Genomic DNA, 23,191 nt, shown 5'->3' with positions numbered 1-23,191 from the left:
AAATACTGTGTGCATGACACAATTCAGATCCCGGCTTAACCCGCCGCAGCCTGCATCTTGATCGCGAAAGATCGTCTTATTGCGTGCTTCGAAGAAATCGATCAGCATTCTTTGGCCTATCCAGAAGCTTAATGCGCTTTCCGTTCGTCCGATCCTTCTTTTATGCGCTCATTAGATATATTGCTCTCGTGAACTGGTTCCTCAGAAGAGCATTTCAAGGTGGCTCGCGAGAAGATCGCGAAATATTCGTGGATTTTCTTCATTAAATATATGAGGTTTCTTGGAAGTATATTTCAAGGCAATCGAAAAAAGCGTTGAAGCAACTTAAAGTAATATTCCACAGTCGGTGATTTATCGTTTGTTGCATAGTTAAAAGTTCCGCTTCTTTCATCGGAAACTAACTTTCGCCTTGGAAAATCAAGGGAGAGAAAGGTAAGACTTTTAAAAAGAACTACGCTGCTTCACCTTTAGGGCGAGTGGTATATCTTAGCGAGTTAAATAAGTAGGGTAGAAAGTGCCGGTGATTAACTCGAAAGAAAATGAAAACGAAGGGAAAGAGGAAACCTTTGGTAATAGTTCAACGATGATTAATATCCGAGCTTCATCGGCGTTCAACTTGTGGAAACTCGTTACAAATTAATTAAACCACAGGAGTGCCAGTAGAGTGTGATTTATTATATCGGATTATCAAAGGATACAAATGATGTACCGTGGAACGCCTATAAACATTTGCTCGAACCTTTAACGTTTCAGTGAAAAAACAATAACCATTTTGAATTTGTCAAGTTCAACTCTGTATATACACCAGTATAAATATAAATCACTGTGTAAGAAGATTAATTTTGTAGAGGCAAAATCGACACTCTCGAACCCGGATTAAACATCCATTTTGTCGATGTCAATCAATCGTTTGCGAATATTCGTTTCACGATGGTTCCGTTGAAAAGCCGAAAAACGTCGCCCATTTACCATCATTGCATTCGCTGGGCATAGCAACAAATTACGATCGAATCAAATCTTTTCCCTCTATCCCGATATTACGGCTTTTCGATTCGTATCGATTGGATCGATCGCCAATCATCCACATCGACAAACCACACAACTTGTTCGGTATCGCTGGACACCAATGGTACGCACTTACATACGTTCAAGCGATATAGAAGAGGAGGATTATACACGGACACGATCAACACGATTGATCTTCCATCCGCAAATAATGTGATCGAAAGTTCTGGACACAAGATTCCCGGCAGTGGCTCTGTCTACATTTCCGACTCCAGATTTATGATCTCGTTTCAGGAAATTCTTTGTTTTTGACTAACCGGATAGGATAATATTTTACGCGGATACAGAGCCAATTTCTCTTCCTTAGAACACACAGAGAACTCTGTCTGTTGCAATGGCCGGACAACTTTTCGAAAGATCAATGAGCGGCCGTTGCTCCAAACGCTTTTCCGTGCTGGAATATCGAATAGGTATCATGATGAGCACGCGGAAGCTAATGTTATAAAACATAATGAACTATTCATTGGCTGTCCGGATTAATTTATCACCGGATTAACGGGTTTGCGACGATGAAATTCGCGAACTATTAATACGGAAATGGAAATTGTTGTTACATTACCGAATCGTTCGTACGATATCTAATACTCGGTACAGATCGAAAATCGAAATACCTAAAGGGGATAGGGTGTTCAACTGGAATTTTGTTTCATTGGATCGAATAGAAATTTTAGAATTTTACAGATGGAATGGAATCTTGTGTAATAGTTTTAACGATAACTGTGTGAAGTAATAACTCACACGGTAACAATTTAGGTAGCTTTTACAGGTGCATAACCTCAGGAAACGTTTTCTATTTAGGTTGACTCCACAGAGATTACTGTGCTAAGTTTACACGTGCAAGATAGAGACTTGTAAAGTTGGAGATTGCCGCGCTAAGTTTGCAAGTACAATGCTCGACAAATCGGCTGTCCCTAGCGGGATGCAAATTTTCGAGGATATATTTCTAATTGATATGTTCCTGAATATATTACTATTCGATCGTACACGAATCGTTTATCATTTACCCTTGGAGAGGCGTTTCGTACACGTTTTGTTCATTTAAAAAATTTTGCGTGGAACGATTGTAATCTAAGCTACTGAACGATCCTTCATTTTCCTCATACTACATTATCGATACGCATCACGCACAAAATATCATTCATGAAAAGAACTTTCGTACCTCTCTTATTCTCCGCTCGAAAGAAGTGAAATACTTTACCACGTGATCGCGAAAGGGTGGCCAAATGCCTGATAAAGTCTGGTCTCGTTTTCTGAAATGCTCTTATTTTCTCACTGCTTTTAACTCTCGTTAGCAGTGCATATTGGACTTCCGCTAAACTTTTAAAGAAGGAACCGGATATTACCAGCTTCTCTCTTCGAAGAAATTACCTTTATAAACGATGATTTATACATGTATAAGATAATAGTTAGGAACAATTCGGCTGACTTCTCTTGACGAAAATGAAATCACGATTGCCGAGGTTACTTTTTTAATTTCATCAAGATATCGCTCCCATTTGTACTCGGGTGTGGCAGGCGTCGCTAAAGGAAAGACGGTAAAAAGCTTAACTAGATTTTTCCTCGCGTTACATCTTCCAGGATTTATTATAAGACTTTCGCGTAGAAAAATGGAACGTCTGTGGTCTTTTTTATCGTCCGTCTTTTTTTTTTTCTTTGTAAAACAAGAACCTTGAGAAGCCGACGGCGAAAAGAGAATAATTACGCCCGTTGTGTCCTATGAAACGTTGCACCCGATTTCACCGAGCAAATGTATTCAGGTTTCTTATGCAAATTGCCATACGAGAACCCAATGGAACTGAATCCGCAGCGACGCGACGATACCATCCCCGACAGGTTGCTTCGACAATTTCGCATGCCCCTGCCATAGTTTCTTGTTCTTTTTCCCATACATTGTAAAACGAGAAATGTTTATTCTGAAACGATCGAACGTTTCACCGAGCTTCGATGCATTTATCTGGAAATTTATCATGATGTTGCGCTACACAGCTTTGCCTATTCAAACAGTGCGGAACAAAAAAGCTGGCATCGCGCGCAATGGCTTTGCAAACAATCGGAAGAAAGACGTAAACGAAAAATCTGGAATATCCACAGAGGAAAAACGCCAAGCTATACAGGGGAACTTCCAAGGCTAAACTGAGACTCGCCGTGTTTTCCGGCTATCATTTTTCCCAGCTAGATGTCTACCGTGACCGGATTTTTACACCCATATTTGTTTGCTTTCAATTTCATGCAAAATCTCGATCGTCTAAATTCACTTCGCTGTTTTCCTGGTGTTTGGAAAATCCTTTGTTGTCACGAGCCACTCTTTCTCTTTCTATTTATCAACGATTGATGTTTCCATTAATCGAGAACAAACTTCGTTTAGTTCACGCTACAAGTAAACTCGGCAGAAACATTGCCACATGTTAACTAGCCTCGTATGTTAGAATCACGAACGTAGAAGGAACTCGATGTAATTGCTATTTGAAGCTTTCTTCTCTTTCTTCCTTCTTTTTTTTTTTTTTTTTTTTTTTTTTGTTAGAAAGACGCGTTTGTGGCTATGTAACGCGCAGACACGTTCGATGGGGACTAATTTTTGGAAGATTTCGTTTCAAAATGATCCATTAATCCGACGCTATTGGCGAATTCGCAGCTTGTGTACAGCTTATTTTCCTCGTCAGAGTAACCTACCGACAAATCTGGTCGTTCAGCCTGTTACGTGCAGATACACTGCGGGACATGTGCAACCAGTAAGCACGGCGGATTCGTATCGACAGTGAACAGATTGCGCTGTATTTTACGTAGCTGCCCCGGCATTTCGATTCGTGGTCCAAGCCGTCTGCTCCTGGAACAGCTGATATCGTGGCACGGCCAATTACCTTTGACACACCGACGCTCGAAGATCAAGCGAGACAACCCACCCTCTGACTAAAATCGCTCAAAAGGTTTGTCTCTTTTCGTTCGTAACGCTTAAGGAATTTTCTTTTTTAACGATCGACGCGAATCGTAAGCTTGACGTGCGCGTCGAGGCTTCGTCGCTGACACGCGAATCTCCGTAAATCGGATTTAATAAAAGTCGACAAACGTATCGTACGTTCTTTATCGAATACGGCAGGTACGATATTGTCGACTGTTTCGCTACGAGCGTGCTCCACAAATAGTTTTCAGAAAAAAATTGTTAGTCTTTCACTCGCAAAAAGCTTGGGAAAAATCAGAATTGTGATATATGGATACATTGTTTGTTTCTAATACTAATCGAGAATTTCGATATGGAAAGTTTGATAGTGGGTTTAGCGATACAAGTTGTCTGGTAGATAGAGAAGTACAGGATGGCTGAAAACGCGAACGAGAGGGTACGAGTGGTCAACTCGTACATGTAAATTGCTGGAATTCACATTTCGCAATTTGGCGACGAATATTATAAATCGTATCATTTCGCGCGGTATTGTTAAATGAGGAATTATTAAACCAAATATAACGATACACGTATTGTTCGCAATTTACGAATATACGTTTCCTTCGAGCGTCGCTGAAGCATATTGCGATCAATTTGTATCAATCAAGAGGAATTTTTATTTTGTGGAGAAATATAATGCTTCGAAAAACGCATATTACAAGTGATATTCTTTGTATTTTAGCGAGATTAGATTTATCGGTAAGCACATCCTGTTGGTTACAGAGGTAGAATTCCATCTAGCAGAATTACGATTATTGTTACATGATGTGCATTGCTCAGAATTCGGAGTATCGACTTCAACGCGACAATAGGAGGGACGATAATTTTATGGTCGGACCAGTTTGCAGTAGAACATGTCCGTGTGACTAGGTAGGCGTATTAGAATTATCTCCGTAATAAACGACACGAGCACCAAATACAGCGTACAGGCCATTCGAAACATTTAAATAAACAATCGATTCATCTCGAATTGTCTCGCTGCGATTCTGTTACCTGTTCTGTCCACTGTTCTGCGATTCCGTAGCCGGCAGTTTAATTCGATCCTTCGGTATATCTGCTCGTCGTTAGAAACGCCACATGTACGCGGTGTGTATTGTCGAAAGGTATGAAAATCTAGATCAGAGGAAGCGTGATTCTCAATGGCGATGCAATATGTATGGTAATGGCGACAAGAACGAAAACTGTCATTTACTTTCCCTCTACCAGCCGGTCTTTCGTCGCTCAGCCCTGATTGTCGACATTTCTTCAAATTACCCTATCGTCATCGTGATTCGTGTCTGAGGGTTGCTCTTAAAATACGAACAACTTCGATCAGGTCGATTGTTGGCAATTCGCGTGAACGAGAACTCGACCAGATCCCAGATTGTTGTCCATGGTTAGCTATTTTCTCCGTGGAAAAATATCTGCCTTTGTTGATTGAATACTTTCCGCGGTGATTGGATTTGAAACTAGCCAACGCGAAGGATAGCTGCTTTTTATCTCTATTGAAACAGAGACAAAGAATAAACGAAGGGGACGTAAGTTCACGCAACGAAAATATTTTTTATCGGCAAGCAGGATTATCGAGGATTGGCAAAAAGGGTCATCTCGTGATGGAATTTCTCAGGCAAGAAGGGAGGCTAGACAGCATGGAGTAATACCTCGATAATGAAATTCCCGAGAAAATTAATTAATCGAACTTGAGACATCCGTCCACTTAATAGTCGACTGCTGTCGCATTTAGGACCATCAATTATATAATGGAACGGTGATCGATACGGAAGACGGTTTTTCAAGATGAAGTTTTTCGTCGTTGTGATTTAAAGCGGTCGCGCTCAGCGTTCGATGTGAATGTATTGAACAATCACATGCAACTCGATCGTTGCTTCTACACCGTGCAAATCGACTCGTTCCTCGTTTAAACGAATTTAACTTGAACGGAAGAGGAGAAGGAACTAAATTTGAGTTTGATCTGCTTGGAAGGTAAACGATTCTCTGTTGAACCCTCTCGATTCAATAATGCATCTCTGAAGATTGGAAGAGCCAAAAGAATATTACAACGATTTCGTTCAATTTCAGCGATAGCGCAAGACGAGCTTTGAATTTGTTCGCTTTTTTAAAATATTTCGAACAAATGAAACGGATGAGACGGTGCGAGGGGTAAGAAATGAAAAATCGATGCGTGAAGGGTAGCGAGGGATGTTCTCTCGATTTTTCAGATGGCATCCATTTCTACGACGAGATTCTCTCGTTCGAGAGGAACTCCTCGAGATTAGGGATAGCCAGAAGGAAGAGGAAGAAGAAGAAGAAAAGGTAAAATCAAGGTTAACCTGCAAGTCGTGTACCTACCAGGCCACTTACCAAGCTTTCTTTTCGAAGCTCATTCCTTCTCTGACCGCACATTTTGCACTTTCCTTCCCGTTATTTCCTCTCGATAGCTTTTACACCCGGTCCAAGATCCTCGTCCGGTCGATTGCCTGAAAAAAAGACCACGACCTATCCCGGCTTCCGTAGATTTGTTCGAAGAAAAGCGTAAAATAGGTTGTCAGCTTTGAGATATTCAGGTCTTCCTCGCTAGAATTCACGAGTTTTTTAAATCAGCCTCCCCACTCTCGCGCGATTTTACAGAACTGAAATACTATCAACGAGATTCAAAGTATCTTCCGAATGATTTTTCATATTTTATCCTCGATATTACAATTTTCAGATATAGTAGAAACAGGAAATTTTCATCGTAATTTATGAAACGCGTAAAGTGTGCGCGCTGATGTAAAAACGAGCAGTATCTACGAGTTTAATCGTACGAATGCTCGACTAACCCCTTCGAAACAATTTAATCCTTTGATCATTTAGCATTCCGCGTACCGCATCGAAACGGGGAAAGCAAAATTGAGGCAGAAACGGTGTAACACAGAGAACGCGAATAGTTCTCTTCTTAGCGGAATAAATGCTGATTCATCGAGTTGAGGAAATTATGGCCGAAGAATTTTTAAGAAGCGTGAGTCTCAGGCTGATCGTATCGATCGTTTTATATTCGCTCATCGAACGCGAATGCATATTTCTATCATTCTTTGCCGGAGTCGTCTTCTTTTTATTTCGCACCCCTATTCAGCTTTCTGTCTGCTCGACTCCAACCTCTTTCAATCTCGCGTTCGCGCAACGCGATGTAAACGACGCATCCACTATCCGCGTTTAATCAGCCTGAAAACGGGCCAGGATATGACAAGTGGAGCATCGCTTTGATAGTTTTCATCGGCCAACTTTTCAGAAATATCTCTCCTTTGGATATCGTGTATTTTCACTAACTGCCAGATTCTCGCGATTATAACGCTCCATTATCGTACCATCGTATTAGGCATTTTATTTTATTATCCCGGAAACTCGTTTACGAGGATTCATTCGGAAGACGAAGAAAGTCCGATGTAAGGAATGAAACTGGCCGGTGAAGTTTCAGCTTTTCTCGGTCGAGACTCTAAGAATTCTGAATATTAATATCCTGCCCGAGATGGAAAATCCGATGGCCAATGAGGGAGGAAGAATGAATGGCAAAATGCAGTAAGACTGAAAATTAAAATGGAAAGACAATGAAGTAAAAGTCGTAGACTCCGACGACACGCCAGCAGAGGAATCTTCGAATTCCAACGGTTTCTTCAACTTGTCTTCGACTTGTTTCTTCCACTTGTCATCTTATATATCAACCACGAAATATCACGTACGATACACGACTCTATCTATCTATAAAGCTCCGCTCCCCAGAGGCTAAAACCCAAAAACTGCATCATACAACGAAAAACGTAAAGCACCGACACATAATACAGCATGGCTACGTCGTACCGCCGCGTATCGGTACCTTTGCCTAACATACCATTACAAAACTTCATGTTTATTGTGAATAATGTACTTAGAATCTGTATTTTCTGGACTCAATAAACTCTTTTGTAAAAAAAAAAACTCTATCTATCTATCTCTTCCTCTATCTATTTATCTATCTATCTATCTCTTCCTTTGTCGAAACGATTGAGATCGCGCACGTTTATTAACGCGTTCTTCTATCGCAGCTAAAATGAAAACAACTCGTCCTAGTTGTTCCTCTTAATCTCCATTTGAAAATTATGATACGGCGATGCTAAAAATCAAAAGATAGAGTCCTTGATATTCCGGAGCATGAATTGGAAAATGACGATCATCCAGGTAAATAATTGCGTTGAATAAACGAACAGTACTGGAGCACAGTGGAAATTAACGGAGTCTTGCGCGAACGGCAACAGGGAAGAAATGTGCAGAAACCACTGTTTGAGAACTATTTAATGGTGGCCGCGTGTACAAATACCAGGCATGCATAATGTAGCATTCAAACCTGCTGATACTAGCGCGGGTTCTACCGTGAATTTCCGCAAAGAAAGACTCACTCGGTATACAAATGAATGTGGTTTAATAGAAAAACCAGTATGTATATTCAGATCGTCGCGATGAATACCGATCTTGTAAAAGGACATTTGCAGCTGATGAGGGTCAACGTAGAATTCTCGACGAAAATCAAGAAAAATAATCGGTTTCCTAACGAACAAAGGAATTTGTGATTTAGGTCATGAAGTGGAGATTGTAAATAAAGATTCAGAATCGCGAAATAATTAAACTGGAGGCGAGAAACAACGAGTTTAAAAATGTTTTAAGATAACTTGCCTCCGTGTAATCGAGGAGGAAGTGCAGTTTCGCTGTGCGATCAAACGATTATTATTGGCTTTAAAAATACATCTTCGTGAGTTTAATTTTATATGTATAAAAATGCAAATGCAAGTTGCTGTACGGAATTTCAAAGACCCTAACGAGAAAGCGTTATGTATCGTCGATCGAGATACTAAGAAGAACGGTAGCGGGACTTCGATTCAATTTCCGCGACATTAAAGCGAAAACGCTTGGTGATGCGTGTATGACCGACCAAACGAATCGATTGTTGCCGAACGAGCAAAAATGTCCAAAAACCGAAGCGTTCCTTCTCTGAAAATTTAACGAACAATTTAGTCGTGCGCGGTTTCGCATTGACTAACAACAGCACAAGCTGGATATTTTTCGTCCATGTCCTGCTATTTATTGTACAAAAAAAAAAATCGGATAATCTTCGTTCTTTGTCCCTTTTCTTTCTAATATTTCTGTCCCAAACAACAAACATGTGCAAACATTTCGAGCATGAACTTTTCAAACGCGCGATTCACGTTTATCAGAAATAATCCCGAACGTTTTGTTCAAAATAAAACATTATAAATGAATTTAATATCCATTTACTGATAAAATATTTTTGAATACGCCGTTTATCTGCGATAACGCATATTACCTTCGATATTCTGCCTGAGCGACTCTTCCTGCCAGAGGAAAACTGAACAATATGTGAACGCTAATCTAGATATCATTTCGTTCGCTGAAGCGTACAAACAGAATGTCCCTAGACTCCACGAAATAATAGAAGTTTCTTAATGTCAAATCGATAAATGAAGCAGTCGAGCAAGTTGCCAGCAAACCGGAAAGAATACAGCATCCCCTTGCTTATGGCATGCTGCCACATACCGTGACCTTGGGTCCCTCACAATTTCAAGCGTATGCACGATCAGTGAAATATCGGGCTATTTAGCTGATATCGGAACAGCAATAAATCGCAACGACGATATTAGGAAAACGATATTAGGAAAACAAAAAAGAGTATAATCATCGGAACGAAACACTGGGATGAATAATTTTTCTAGGCAGAAAGCGTTCGCAATATAACAAGAGGCACAATTTTCGCGAAGTGCTCGTATTAAGCGTTCCACGTGGATGGCACATTTCACGCATATCGGATCGAACAGTACCTTTAAGCGTCGAACAAGTGAAGAACAAGGCAGAATACGTTGTCAGGCTTTCATGGCTGAGAGCGTCTGAAATAGGTTCATGTGGTATCGATGGAAATGGAAGAAGTGGATGGAAATTAACGGTAGATCCGCTGGAATTGTTCTATCGCGCGAGAAAAGCCAAATATGTTCCGTTGGAAAGTAAATTTCATATCGTGTGCAGGGTTAATTTCTGTCAAAGAGCGGAGGGGAGCATAGAGAGACAACTTATCCTTTTTCGTCTAGACCGTCCTCTTCGCGAAGCATCTGGCAGAAAAAACATCGACGGCCAAGATTTATAACTGCATATTATTGCATATTACAAGCGAGTGGAAGGGCGAAACTTCTTATTGGAGTCAAGTTTAATTAAAGCGTTCCCGTGATTCGCGTGAATTCACAGAAGTGCAATTTACGTAGTCGCATGGCGGTCCGCGAATTTTAATAAAATTCCTCCTTCTTTTGGTCATGTTTTAATGCACTTTGCGGTGAACTGCATGTTTCATTCCGAATATTTACTGTTCTATCCGAAATACACGAGCTCGCGTATTTACACAACCGTGATCCTCTTTACGGTTAGAAGAAAAAAAATGTCACGTTTTAAAACCCGAGATTCTACGATCGTGCGGGTTCTCCTTCCTGGCTCGTTTTGACGACCGTCTGTTGAAACGTTCGCGACACTTCGATAAGACCGTCGATTTTCTAGCTCCGCGAGCACCATCTCGTTCCGTTATCCATCGACCCTCCAATTATCGGCTTCGTGTCCAAGCCAGAGATTTTGAAGCGTTCCAAGAGACAGCCACGTCGAAGGAGGTACGAAAGTTCTCGCGTTATCTGCAATCTCATTGCAGTGTATCGCTTTTCTTACTGATTCGTCGCGAGAATCGTCGATATAATTATAGTAGATAAAAGAAACTCCGTTCTCCACGGTGGAGAGAAAAGGAACCGAATAAATTGTTATTCTGGTCGAGCACCAGGCTCCATTTTTAAACGATCGCGCCGATAATTGTACGAATTAAGCTGGAAACGTTACAATAATTATACATACACGCGCGTTAAATTCCATCCGTGCTCTTTACATAATACGTATCGATTGGTTCACGTTCATCGTAGAATTCCCGTAGGCATTGCAAAGGTGGCTTACAATTCAATTATATCAAGCTATACGCCCTCACGTGGCGTGTTGGCTTAATGCTTTCTCGCTGCGGATAATTAAATTAACGAACTAATAAAAGCAAGACGTGCCCGACTCCGCGAGTACCGTGATAGCTTCGCCCACCTCCTGAAATCAACTTCCCAAACTTCCCCAATAAATTCTATACTTTTTTAATAATTCAATTCGAACGAGATTCCCAAGTAAATTCTTTACACCTTCGTATACAGGGCTGCGGAAATCGTCCTTCCGAGTAACAGCATGAATTTATGCATGATGATCGATTCGTTCTTGCGATCTTCCGTACCTTTCGTGAGAAATTAGTCTTGCAGAATAAAAGCTGAAGAAATTTGATGAAACAGAGAGCTTCACGCGGCACAGGAGATACATTCTCGATGTGAAGGATGCAAAGTACGTCGTGTCTCGCTGATGCATCGATTAATTTTGCTATATGCGGACGAGAAGATGTCTGCGAATAGAGAAATAAATAAACGTAGGGATAAATGGAGATAAATCTTTTATTCGCAATCTTCTTATATAACGAAAATGAGAATGCTACAAGCGAGGATTGTAGTTGTATAAAAGTACATCCATACAACCATGTAGACGCAAAAAGTTACAATTAACTTTCAGAAAATGTAGAATATACGGTTATTTAAGAAGCAAATATATTCGTTCCACCTACGATGCAGTTTTCACAAATGCTGTTCACCCCCGAGGGGGAGTTTCAAACCAGTTCCACATTTGTTACATACGTGTTCGTTAATCTTGAACATTTAGATATTGATCGGTCCGTTTAATAAGAATAAATTATAAAAATTGTTAGCTCAATAAAAAAGTCACTATGTTTTTGTTAGAGATAGAGATACAAAAACGAAGCTATTAAAAATTGGCCAAATTCGCCAAAAGATCCTAAGAATTTCTACTTTTTATCAACATTTCTCGGCTATCGTTCCCGAATTTTAATCCGCGACGACGTGACGTATAATTTAAATTAATATTTGAGTTTAGTCGAACTTGCATCTGCGTTCGCGCTCAATAATCCCGAAATCAATGGCATTGTCTTTATTGTTCTAAACTACTGTCGAGCCTGTTGGGCAATTCAAGCTCCTCGCACGCGCCGGACCAACTCTCTATTCGTCGAGAACTATTTATCGGAATAAAATACGGCGGGGAATCGGTTCACCCTAACGCGCAGATAAACGCCGGAGCAAAGGCTCGTTCCGCCTGCCCGTAAATCGAATAAGCCCTTTTCTTTTTATGAAACAAACGAATTATCACGTGCCTTTCATCGTCGCTAGAATTTACATGACGCGGAAAATCGCAGCGTATTAAAAATATAATACTGAACAAACAGTATGGCTAGGACGCCTATCATCACCGCGCCCGATGTTTTCTTTCCATCTTTCATGGAAAGTAAATACGATTTCTCGGTTGTGATTCACCCCTTGCCGAGGGAAACGGGAATTTATCCACGTGGATTCATTTTTCTCCCTTGTTGTTACGTTTCGAAATATTTCGATAAAAAGCTCCGGTACGTCGTCACCGAAGATTCTATTTCTCTTCGGTGGAAACAATACGAAATGGATACACCGTAATTGCACGAACAGGATAAGTAAAAGGTCTCGACACGGATAAACTGTGATTAAAAAGTAAAGCTGCCGGATATTTCTAACTTTTCCCTTGGCTATCCTTCGCCGCGAGTAATCACTCTGCCGGGCAATTTTAACCGGCATTCATTCGGTAATTCCTCCTTAATTAACCTACTGTAAGTTCGGATGAATTTGAAGGAATAAGAAGCGACTCGACGATGTGATGTATGCAAATTGCCACAGAACTTCTTCGCCTTAATAAACCGTCTGCTGTATAATAATTCATCTCGAGAGTAACGCAATAATAAAATTTATGCCGTCGGAATGTGCAGTTATTAGCAGAAAATGAAAGAATCATTGATAAATTTTAACTGAATGGACTCGGCGAAAAATTAAGATGCCTCTTCACTCGTCGCTTCGCTCGTGTTTCGCGCATGTTGCGCAACTTCCGTAGTTTCTGAGAGCGATTTCTTCCTCCGAGTACGAGACAAGAGGCTAATCAGATCCTGGTTCTTACCTCGGGAAAAATATGTTTTCCTTCCGGCACGACGTCTTTGTCTACTTTTTTCAATTTCGTAAAAAGATAAACGCCGGTGAAGAAACGCGTACGCGAAACAAAACGACGTGCTAGAAAGGTAAAATTTAATTTATCGTTCCGAGCAAAATGATGTTTAATTAGCGCGAACAGCGGGAATGTGGCAAGCTCGATCATACAGAATATATCTTGTTAGCTCGCATCCGCCGATATCGAGCAAATCCCACTATGCAATCTCGAACAAAGCCTCGTTTCGCGTTAATCGATTGCGTAATCTGCGAATATCTTCGTACAGTTTCGCTCGCGTTTCTAGTGAGAAGATGGAGTTTGTTGGCGAAACTTTGATGATACCTCCGACCTTTGCAAACAAGCCTAGAACGATCGGACAAGATCGCATCGTTCAAATCGAAGTTCTACTTGCCTTTAGGTGCAACATAATTACGCTTGTACCAGACGAAGCTTCCCTGCCGGGCTTGTAAATTGAATGTAACTTTGTCGCCACGCGGCGGTTCATTGTTTCGAGGTTCGAACAATTAAATGGACACAGAGTATACCATCGTTAGCTACGTGGAAACAAACTTGCACATTCTCGGATAAATTAGCCCGTCGCTACATAATTGAGAAATCGAAATTCACTCGGTAACCGCGCTGATTTTTGTCGCGGTCGATTCCGCTTGAAATTTCATTTCACCGCTCGTAAACTGAATAAAAGCACGACGCACACGAGATAAATGGAATCGAAACAATGTTCGTCCGCAAGAAGCGTTCGCGACACCGATAACTGCCGAGTTATCGAATTAGGATCGCTGGCGAAGTTCTACTTGTTGAGAATGGCTTGTATTAACTATCCAGCAGAAGTGAAATTAATGTCATGCCTCTTTGTTTCCAACTGAATAAGCGAAACCATTCGCCTAACACTCTATACTCTGTAAAGTGCAATTGTTCCAGCCAGAACATTAAACGCCTTACTTAATACCGATGGACGTGGCCAAATTTTTGACATAGTTCGCGATCGTATTATCTAGATCCTCGTCAAATAGGACGTCGTACCATCTCATCTGTGTCCTCGAGAAACTTTTGTCGACACGCGGATATAATTTTCTAATTAAGAGTCACCGTGATTAAAGGGGCAACCGTCGATGATGCCGAGTTCTTTGAGTTTCGAAAATCCTTTTATATACTTTTCAATGAAAAAGCGCGATCCTTTCAAGATTTTGCGAAATGCTTTAGCCTTTAAAGCCGGTAGTACGACGGTGCAATACTGCAGCAAAGAAAACCACTTTTGCTCTTGGCAAAAGAGCAGAGGGGGAGATCTATATGCAAAGAAGCGTATTTAAATAGAGGATTACCGATATTTCGCAATAGATTCGTCAGCTAAATATCGCGAAACTAGCGCGTATGCTCGATACATGGACATAAAAATCACGAAACGAATATATGGACATAAAAATCACGAACCGTATCTGGCGTTAATTAAGTGGTCTTGCCTTGCCGGAAATATTCCGGTCGTAACGAAGTCGTGGCACGCGGAATACCTGCTCGTAAAAACGAACGTGCAATCACAAAAAGCGTTGCCGATGCGGCGCGTTTTGAATACGAGCGAACCGACGATGAATCCTGCCTAGGTCAGGGTAGAATTTGAAGAGGCTACTTGAAGCCGGCGGCCGCAACGCGTGATACACTCGAAGAAGCAACTTTCAAATCTCTAGAGCAACATCCTTGCCGGGATAACCACTTGAATGCGTGGTCCATAATTAGAGCTGCGAGACACGGAAGTTATCATCAAGAACCTACGCCATCCACTTTTATCGTTCAGACCAACTTTCTTTCCTCTAGGACGCGTGTGCGTTGCAAATTAAGATACGCGACTCGAAGATGAACGAGAAACTAGTTTTTTCCTTTTTAATGTTATAATTCGAATACGATAGAACCTGGAGATGTGCTGATTTCCAGTGTATCGAAATTAATACCGTTTCATCAGATCTCACGACTTTTAATATTTACGATAATTATTATACAAATTGTTCACAGAAGGCAAAAAATGAATTTTTCGACGTCGATGTTCTTTCGCCTCGCCTGTTCCTTCTCGTTTATCTCCTGCGTATATTTGAGAAACAGCAAACGAGAGATAATACTCTTATTTTACTTCGCAACTAGGCCAGTCGTTGTCAGAATAATTAGTGCAACCAAACTGGTAAATCTCGTCTCTCTCCGCCTTGATTTCTTCTATGTACGGGTCCAAATATCGATACTCCATATCTTGTTCGTACGTGATCCATTTTTCCTTGGGCAAATGTATTTTCAGAAAGTCCAATTGAGAGCTACGTATGAGCCTAGAAATTCCATAATCCTGGATAGAAGATTTACGCATAGTTTCGTGGCAAGCTGGCCTCGCAAATATGCGAGTCGAATATTCGGCTGGTGGAAAGGCCGCTATAGAAATTCGTCAACTAGCTGCGCACGATTAACATAAAACGCAAACATATTTCAGCGAATACCTAAAATTTCTGCCGTCTAACACTTGTATTGGCAGTCGACGTAATGCCTCTCTTATCACAGGGTCCTGGTCGTAAAATATATCGTGGGTATATAGTCCATATTTGTGATATCCGGACAAATAGAACGCGTGTTTCTTAATCTTCGTTCTCCAAGCGTCGCGATTGTTTTGAATCTGACTTTGATAACGCTTGATCAAACCACTGGATGGTTTAAATATCTTAAACATCTTCGACATCGTCGATATTCTTTCGAGCGACGAACAACGAGAACAAATCTAACCACAAACGTAATATGACGTTCGAAAGACGATCGTCGATTATCAGCCGAACGGAGCGAAATAGTCTCGTTTATCGAAGTTTCGCGATTATAAGTTCTCCATTGATCTTCGACGAGCTTTGTCTCGCTAATAGTTGGACTATTCTGTCGTGCTTGCGCATAAAAGGATTCTCATAATTGAAGAAAGATTTGACGAAGTGGTTGACTTTTAAAGCGAGCAATCTCCGCTTGCGAACCAAATTCGGCGAACTTGTCGAGAGTTTCGCATACCATTACGGGACAATGCTCCGTGAAAACGCGTTACTCTGCCGTTTCATCCTCGTAAACTCTACGTCGTTTCCTTGCCCTGCGTTGTTACTCAGAAATCGTTCTAATATTGTGCAAACAGCAAACTACGCTAAAGAAGGTCGGTGTTCCCGTCAGAGAGAAACGTTAGGTAGACGAGCAGCGTGTACCGTTCGACGATCCACTTTTGCCAACTTCTCACGCGATTACCTCGCGAGAGTTTGACTTTGTTTAAAATTCAGCTTCCGGTATAATCTATCTATTACGCTGTACTTTCTTTCAATTTTTCGAGAAAATTGAATCCCTCTGCGAGCAAGAAGACTGCGTTTAACGGGTCAAGCGTAAATATAGTCGTAAATTTGAATACAACTTCCATCGCAATATTCTACACGCGTCTTACATACGCGTAAATAGAAAAACACCTAATCTTTCGAAACGCTTAAAACTTTCAAATCCTCGCCACGGTATATTTTAGAAACCAAATGTTAACGTCTATGTAAACGCGAGACGCCTCGTTTGTCAGAATCCGAGACTCGGTTCCGGATAACATCGCCAATATCTCACTCCGGCGTAGTCGACTTCAAGCCGTGTACAAAGTGTTAAACATTAAAGTACGACGGTGGAATGCTCGCGAACCGAGCAAAAACCGTACAGCCAGGAAATTATTCTCGCACAGTTTTCCACGGGATTCGGAGGAAACGTTGGCTGGACGATTTATGCGAGAGATCGGACCGAGACAAGTAGCGTGGAGGACGTGCATTGTGCATACATATACGTTTCGTCTGGGAGACCGATTCGTGCGCATACACTTACAGTCCAACATTACACAAAACGGAGAAATAAGATTTATATCAGTGGCTCGGTTGGTAACGTGCCACTGGCACCGGGTTGACCATCCCTTTATCGTGCGTTTTGTAGCACAAGTTTCCGTTTCTGTTCGTTTTGGGCGGTTCTAACCGTTCGACGATCGCCTTCTTTCCATAAAATCGTAAAGCGAGAGCTTTTCGCGCGATTCCGGATACACGTGCGTTATCCTCTCAACTTGTCCTCCATTTTTCCTTTACTCGTGCAATTCATACACGTCAGCCGAAACACGCGCGCAATTTACCCTGTGTTCAGAACTGTCCAGACCCGTGTGTCAGCCAGGACTTCAAACGGAAAGGAATTCATTCGTCTTTTAGAGGATCCGACACGCGTTCTCAATGAGAATCCCGTCAGATCTCGGTTGGATGCGGCATTCGCAAACTATTTCTCTTGGAATATTAGATTTTGTTGCGACACACAACTAACTAACGACCAGTTACGAACGATCGGTTGGTATCGCGAGCCTTGGACGTTATTAGCGTCCAAGGTGCAGGATTATAATAAACGTAAAGAGATTTAGTTCACCTTATTTATTCCACTCAATACTCTGAATACAACTGTCTTTAAGTTCACTGAGTTCCACTTAATACTCTGAAAACAACTGTCTTTAATTCACTGGCTATCCTGTTAAATATAATGGTCACTGACTGAATACCGTTATGTGTTGACTCTTAGAATACTGGTGCGAGAGTGTCTCTTGGTGATGTTGCTGTCGTAGAGGAAGGTTCGTGGTGGGTGTGTCTCAAATCTGTTCCTAACTGATCATTGGGTAAAGACGTATGTTTGAGGATGGGCTGGCTGCCTTCGTGAAGGGTCGCGAAGGTGACCTTACACTTGGGGAAACCCGCGTGTTCGGTCTTCCTGAGATGCAGCATAAACTAAAGAAGTTTCGTGCCTTATGGGTTCTCTCCGTGGAGTCCTAAAGTACCTAGATTGTACAACAGGCCCACTGTTTATGATGGGGCCGCACTAGGGTAGCGTAGACCCTTGACGGTCGTCCTGCCCGAGGACCGCATCTGGTTCGCATAAATCGTCGCGGTAATTACCAGGCGGTCACTCCAAATCTCGTACAGATTTGTTAGGATTTTCCTCAAATTCCTGGAAAAGTTTACTGGTGATTAATAATAGCAGGATGTTGGCGATATCGGTACAAGCGGAGTAAAAGCTGTTTGCCAAATGAGCCACAAACAAGGGACGAAATCTAGCAGATACTCGTTAATATTTCAACAGGCGGGAAGAAGATTTGGAACGTTCGGCTATTGAATGCTGGCCTCGTGCGAGCTACATTTCCTTGGCGAGACGAATCGTCGAAGATCCAGCTGTGGTTTCCAGTAAATCACAGACTCGAGTCGGAGTCGGTCACGTTTAGACAGCCTCCACGTGATTCCAAGGTAAGTGTTCTTCCACTCGGAAGAATACTTCCCCGCAGACTCCAGATTTAGCGAAAGATGGTAGCATGCGTAAAAGTATCAACGATCGTCCGAAAAATTAGACGACTCCGTTCCTTGCGAAGATTTCAATTCCCGAATACGTTTTAAAGATATCGGCGATTCGCTTTCTACGCTGTAAAATTTGTCGCCCGTCGAAGCTTTGCTTACTCGATCGGTGAAAGTTCGAGTTATGCGAAACAGCGTGATCGTAGAACTCGTCTTTCATAGGGTTGATGCGTTATAGTTATGACCAACCTCTGGAAAAATAAAATTTGAAGCGTCGGCAATGCATGGAAAATAATCCTCACGGAAAGGCAAACAGAGAACGGAAAGAAAATAAAGTATTCGTTGGTGGAATTTTCTATAAAAATTTCCCTTCCGTTGATCGAATCGATATCTCTCGTTATCTTTCGTGAAAACGATGGAAACTTTCTCTTCGCAGGTGGTGAAAAAATTCGCGAGTTTTGCGATACACGCGAGATAGAAACAGGAAACCAAATCAACGAATACCGCAAAGACGTGAGCTCGATTTTCCTAATTTGCTGACAGGTCAATGACGAATTAAATAAAATAAGTAAAATCTTGTTATTAATTGTTTCCATCTAATTCGATTCATGCCGCCCGAGGATATATCGTGTCGGTTAATTTGATTATTCAATGTTACGAATGAATCGATAATCAGGATATTAATACTAAACGGATTTGCTCATCAAATATGCATTATGCATCGGAACGTGATTAATTAAGGTACACGTGCCAATCGACGATCGTTACCTTAAATTTCGCCGATATATTACTAATTGTTCGATATGCATTCGCGCGCGAATCATTACCTCTCTGATCATTAATCGTAGTACACGTGATAAACGACAACAAATTTACGTCTTCTTCTCGTTACCTTCGAGCTAGATGTTCATACACTCGTTCGTTCCAAGATGTTCAAGACGTTCTTTCATCTGTCGAAAAATCTTAAGACGGATCAGTCGTGTAATAACCGAATAGTATTTATCTTTGGTTAAAACTTCCATTTAGCTTCTTTGCTTTCACGTATTGAGGTCGAATAGCAACGCACGCTGTTACGACTCAGCTATTTTATTTTTTCATCCAACCCTCGAGTTTACGTGGCACTAGCAGTGTTACCCTATAACTGGAAACCCCGAAGCCATCGTCACGTAAACTTAAGGGTTGGTTGATGAAATAAAATAGCTGAGTCGTAACACAACTATTAATTTTGTTTTAATTAAACTTTATTATGAATTCAGCAATCACAATGTAACACACACTGAATTAACATAAATCACAATTCACTCGAACTACGTTATGTAAAACTTAGTTACAATGATACGTTAAGTACGCGACTGTTATAAGGGTAGAGACCGATAAAGATATGTTGACTATTCTAAGGATACGGAATAAGTGAAATTTTACTGACGATACTGTGTCTGAGGAAAGCTAGGGGTGGGTGTGTCTAAGGACACGGGACTATCGGATTTGTTGATGATAATTTTGGTTAAGGAAGTGAGGGCAGTAGACACCGTCTCCGATTGGATGACAAGACGCTTGGTGAACCAGGAAGGGTTTTAGCCGCCCTCGTGAGAAAGTTGCTAACCAGACGTGAGGAAAAACTAACTTTCCGTGTTAACCAGTAGTACACCATAAACGTAAAAGGAAACCTAAGAGAAGAGATACTCGCTTGGTCTGAAGGACTTTAACTAAGAAAATTCCAAGACCCCCGGTGGGTACTTAGGACTATTGAGGGTACGCGCCAAGGATGTGCAGACATCTGGGCGCCATCCTGCCCGCGGTGTGTGGCCTGGTCTCTGATTATCTTTTTTTTTTTTATTTATTAAAATTACAATCAATTCTCGCGTTGAGAATTTTCAGTAATTTTTCTGGCGTGGCGCAGTGACATGGCTGATTATTTATAATAAGTTAATACTTATTATAGATAAGTATAATTTATAAGTAGCTGATGTGAATTGACGTTACACTTCCATAGTTTACGCGTATAAAAGGAACCAAGCAGGATTATAATCATCGATCTATTTATTCTTTGATCAAACGGGCCACTGCTTAAGCTAACAATACGTATATATGCAACGAATAACAGTTTATGGTTTCCCTGCGTCAAAGTTTATAGACGATGATCCGACTCTCGCCGCTTTGTGAATACCAACCTTCGCAGTTTCTGCGTTTTCCATTGTATTCTTCAACGTGTCTCTTCCGTATTCGAACAATTTCCATATCAACCTATGATATGCAACTGTTGATTCTCATTCTCACCACCGTTCTTTGGTTTCTGCTTAATCGCGTTAAAGAAAAAGCCAAAAATCTTCCTAATAGGTTGACCCGGCAGACCAACCATCTCCAAGTGTCCATTTTTGAATGGCAATAAATCCGATAGATTAAACGCACGTTGACTGCCAACACGAGCTTCATGATTTTTCGCTCGCCTCTCTTCTTTCTCTTGGAAAGTTTCAGCATCCGCTTGTCGCTTACCGGAGTGTTGATCCTTGCCGCCATCCCAACTGGAAAACAAAACAAAGAAACTAAAGGCAGGCGGATCGGGGTTAAGTTTGCCGTTCAGATCGAAAGCTTGCCTGGGAAATCCGGATTCGCGAGTGTCTCGTTTTTCTTTTTTCGTCTGTGCCGATTGCGCCGATCTCCGATTCAATTTTCGAGGGAAAAGTTGCCCGTTTTCTTCGAGACGACCGATATCTGCTTGTGGAAAGATGGTCAAGCGAAGTTTGTCACTAGATGTCGCGTTTTTATTCTTCAGGCAACTGCGAACTCGCTGATTTTTCCACGTGATTTCATCGCTGGACTTCTGCAAAGAAGTTCGAACAAAGTTCCCTCTAGAATCTATTTCGTCCATTATGGCAATTTTCCCGGGAGGAAAATACCTTCCAAATAGACACAACGATGAAATGACCAGGGTAATTAGCCCGCATTGTCATTCGAACCCACCTGACCAAAGTTTTTCCAACGAGATGTCGGAAGTTTGTCAAACGCTCCGTTGTTCGCCACAGGTTCCTTTCTCGAGGTAATTACTCGGCCGTGGACTAGCGAGTTCTGCGGGTTTGGATTCAGATGCCCGGAATTTTCATCTCGAATCAATTGTTCCTTGCAGTTGGCACTCGAGAACAGACAAATGCAATGAAGCGCGAAGAGGAAGAAAAATATTGAAGGTATCCTCATCGTAAGAGAAGCGTTAATTTCGACTGTTTTCACTGGCTGTTTAATCGGTTTTTAGTCGAGAGGCTCGCTTTATAAGAGTATTTGACAGGTGTTTGAGAGACTTATTGCGTAAACCATAAAGCGTTTTTCGAGATTATTGCAACTGAACGAACACCGCCTAATTACCGTTTACACAGTCTGTCATTTTTATTATCGAAGACTATGACGAAAGAATATAAAATCCAATAAAGAAAGATGTTGACGAATAGCTGGAATTTTGGATCAAGTTAAACATAGATCGACTTGTCTGGCAAATTGATAGACATCTCGAGGACGTTCGTTCAAAAGGGAATAAATTCCAGGTCGATGATCGACAGCTATACAAAAAAAAAAAAAAAATATATAAAATCGCTTTGAAAATATTTTTGAAACGAATCTTGACAGTATTTTCTTTAAAAGACAGCAGATTTACCGGAAAATCGGGCGTCAGTTTTACTAGTTGGCCGAGGCACGCGCGCGTATCGACCAGAAGGATATAACTTTGGCAAAAAGGGAGGTCGAAACTTTGTCGAACTATCGTCGTTTTTCATGCAACTTTTCCGCTCCCCCTTACGCGAGCACTCCAGCATTCGTAACATTTTCACGAAAACTTTATCGTTCCGTGATCATAACGCGGCGTGTCTGCCTTCCTCCAAATGAACTGAAACGATCACTGAAAGCGGTGATTTCGAACGATATTAAAGCTTCCGAGAACAGTTGCTTCGGAACAAAGGGGAAAAATATATTCCCCTTTCAATCAGCGTTTCCTTATACGGCTGGCGTTCTTTCTCAAAACCGAGGAAAATTCGGGTTTCGGTTTCGCTTCTTTACGGATCGTCACGTACGAAGTCTAAGATCAGCGGTTCGTTCAGACGAGCTAATTGTGAACGAACCTTAACACGCGGCGCGTCGTATTACATTTTAATGCGACATCGTGGACGTTTCTTGGTCCGTGTCTCGCGATGAAAAGAAGGATGCACAAAGGAGCTTCACAGCTAGCAGAAGTCTGCGAAATAAGAGCTCTCGACTTTCTTTTTTTCGCACGGAGCTATGCGGTGAACATCAATGAGAGCTCTATTCATAGTTGCGAGAAAAGAATCGATTATTCTATTTGCTTGCAATACTATTTTCTCTCTTTTTCTTGCGTAAAATAGAGCTTAGGTGGAAATGCATGAATATTGGATGAAGATCGTGTGGGTGTCTAAGAAACCTTCCGTGCAAATGGAAGTGCAATCGGAAGTGTCGAGCTGCGCACGTGTACAGAGGCCGCGATATTTCGGTCAGCAATTACTGCGACCGGAAATGGAATGGTAGCCATCGTGTGCCATTCCCAAATGAACCGTACGGGCAAATCGATGCTAGGTCCAGTAAATTTGATTCAATCCTCGCTTCGATTTATTAAGAAACTTCTGAATAAATCGTTTAGCGATAAATTGAACGCTTCGATTACCCTCTTACAGCCGGCTCTATCGTTATCATATTGGTGGTGATCGAAAATCGATTG

The 23,191-nt window shown here is 41.5% G+C and overlaps 2 protein-coding genes across 2 annotated transcripts; both read right to left on the bottom strand.

The window, feature by feature from the left end:
* Nucleotides 1-15,217: 15,217 nt before the first annotated feature.
* On the bottom strand, nucleotides 15,218-15,954 carry LOC105680589 (cytochrome b-c1 complex subunit 7-like). The gene is made up of 2 exons (XM_012384187.3): nucleotides 15,616-15,954; nucleotides 15,218-15,450 (listed from the first exon to the last, which is right to left on the bottom strand). Exons 1-2 carry the CDS (start codon nucleotides 15,849-15,851, stop codon nucleotides 15,255-15,257), a joined length of 432 nt encoding a protein of 143 aa, XP_012239610.2. The 5' UTR covers nucleotides 15,852-15,954; the 3' UTR covers nucleotides 15,218-15,254.
* Nucleotides 15,955-20,499: 4,545 nt separating this feature from the next.
* Nucleotides 20,500-23,116, bottom strand: LOC105680588. The gene is made up of 2 exons (XM_033320173.1): nucleotides 21,439-23,116; nucleotides 20,500-21,298 (listed from the first exon to the last, which is right to left on the bottom strand). Exons 1-2 carry the CDS (start codon nucleotides 21,667-21,669, stop codon nucleotides 20,717-20,719), a joined length of 813 nt encoding a protein of 270 aa, XP_033176064.1. The 5' UTR covers nucleotides 21,670-23,116; the 3' UTR covers nucleotides 20,500-20,716.
* Between the last annotated feature and the right edge of the window lie 75 nt (nucleotides 23,117-23,191).

Source organism: Bombus impatiens, unplaced genomic scaffold (genome assembly GCF_000188095.3).
Source record: "Bombus impatiens unplaced genomic scaffold, BIMP_2.2 scf_0248, whole genome shotgun sequence".
Taxonomy (NCBI): Eukaryota; Metazoa; Arthropoda; class Insecta; order Hymenoptera; family Apidae; genus Bombus; species Bombus impatiens.
The sequence above is the reverse complement of the archived record's forward strand: the minus strand, read 5'-3'. Positions and strand labels throughout refer to the sequence as shown.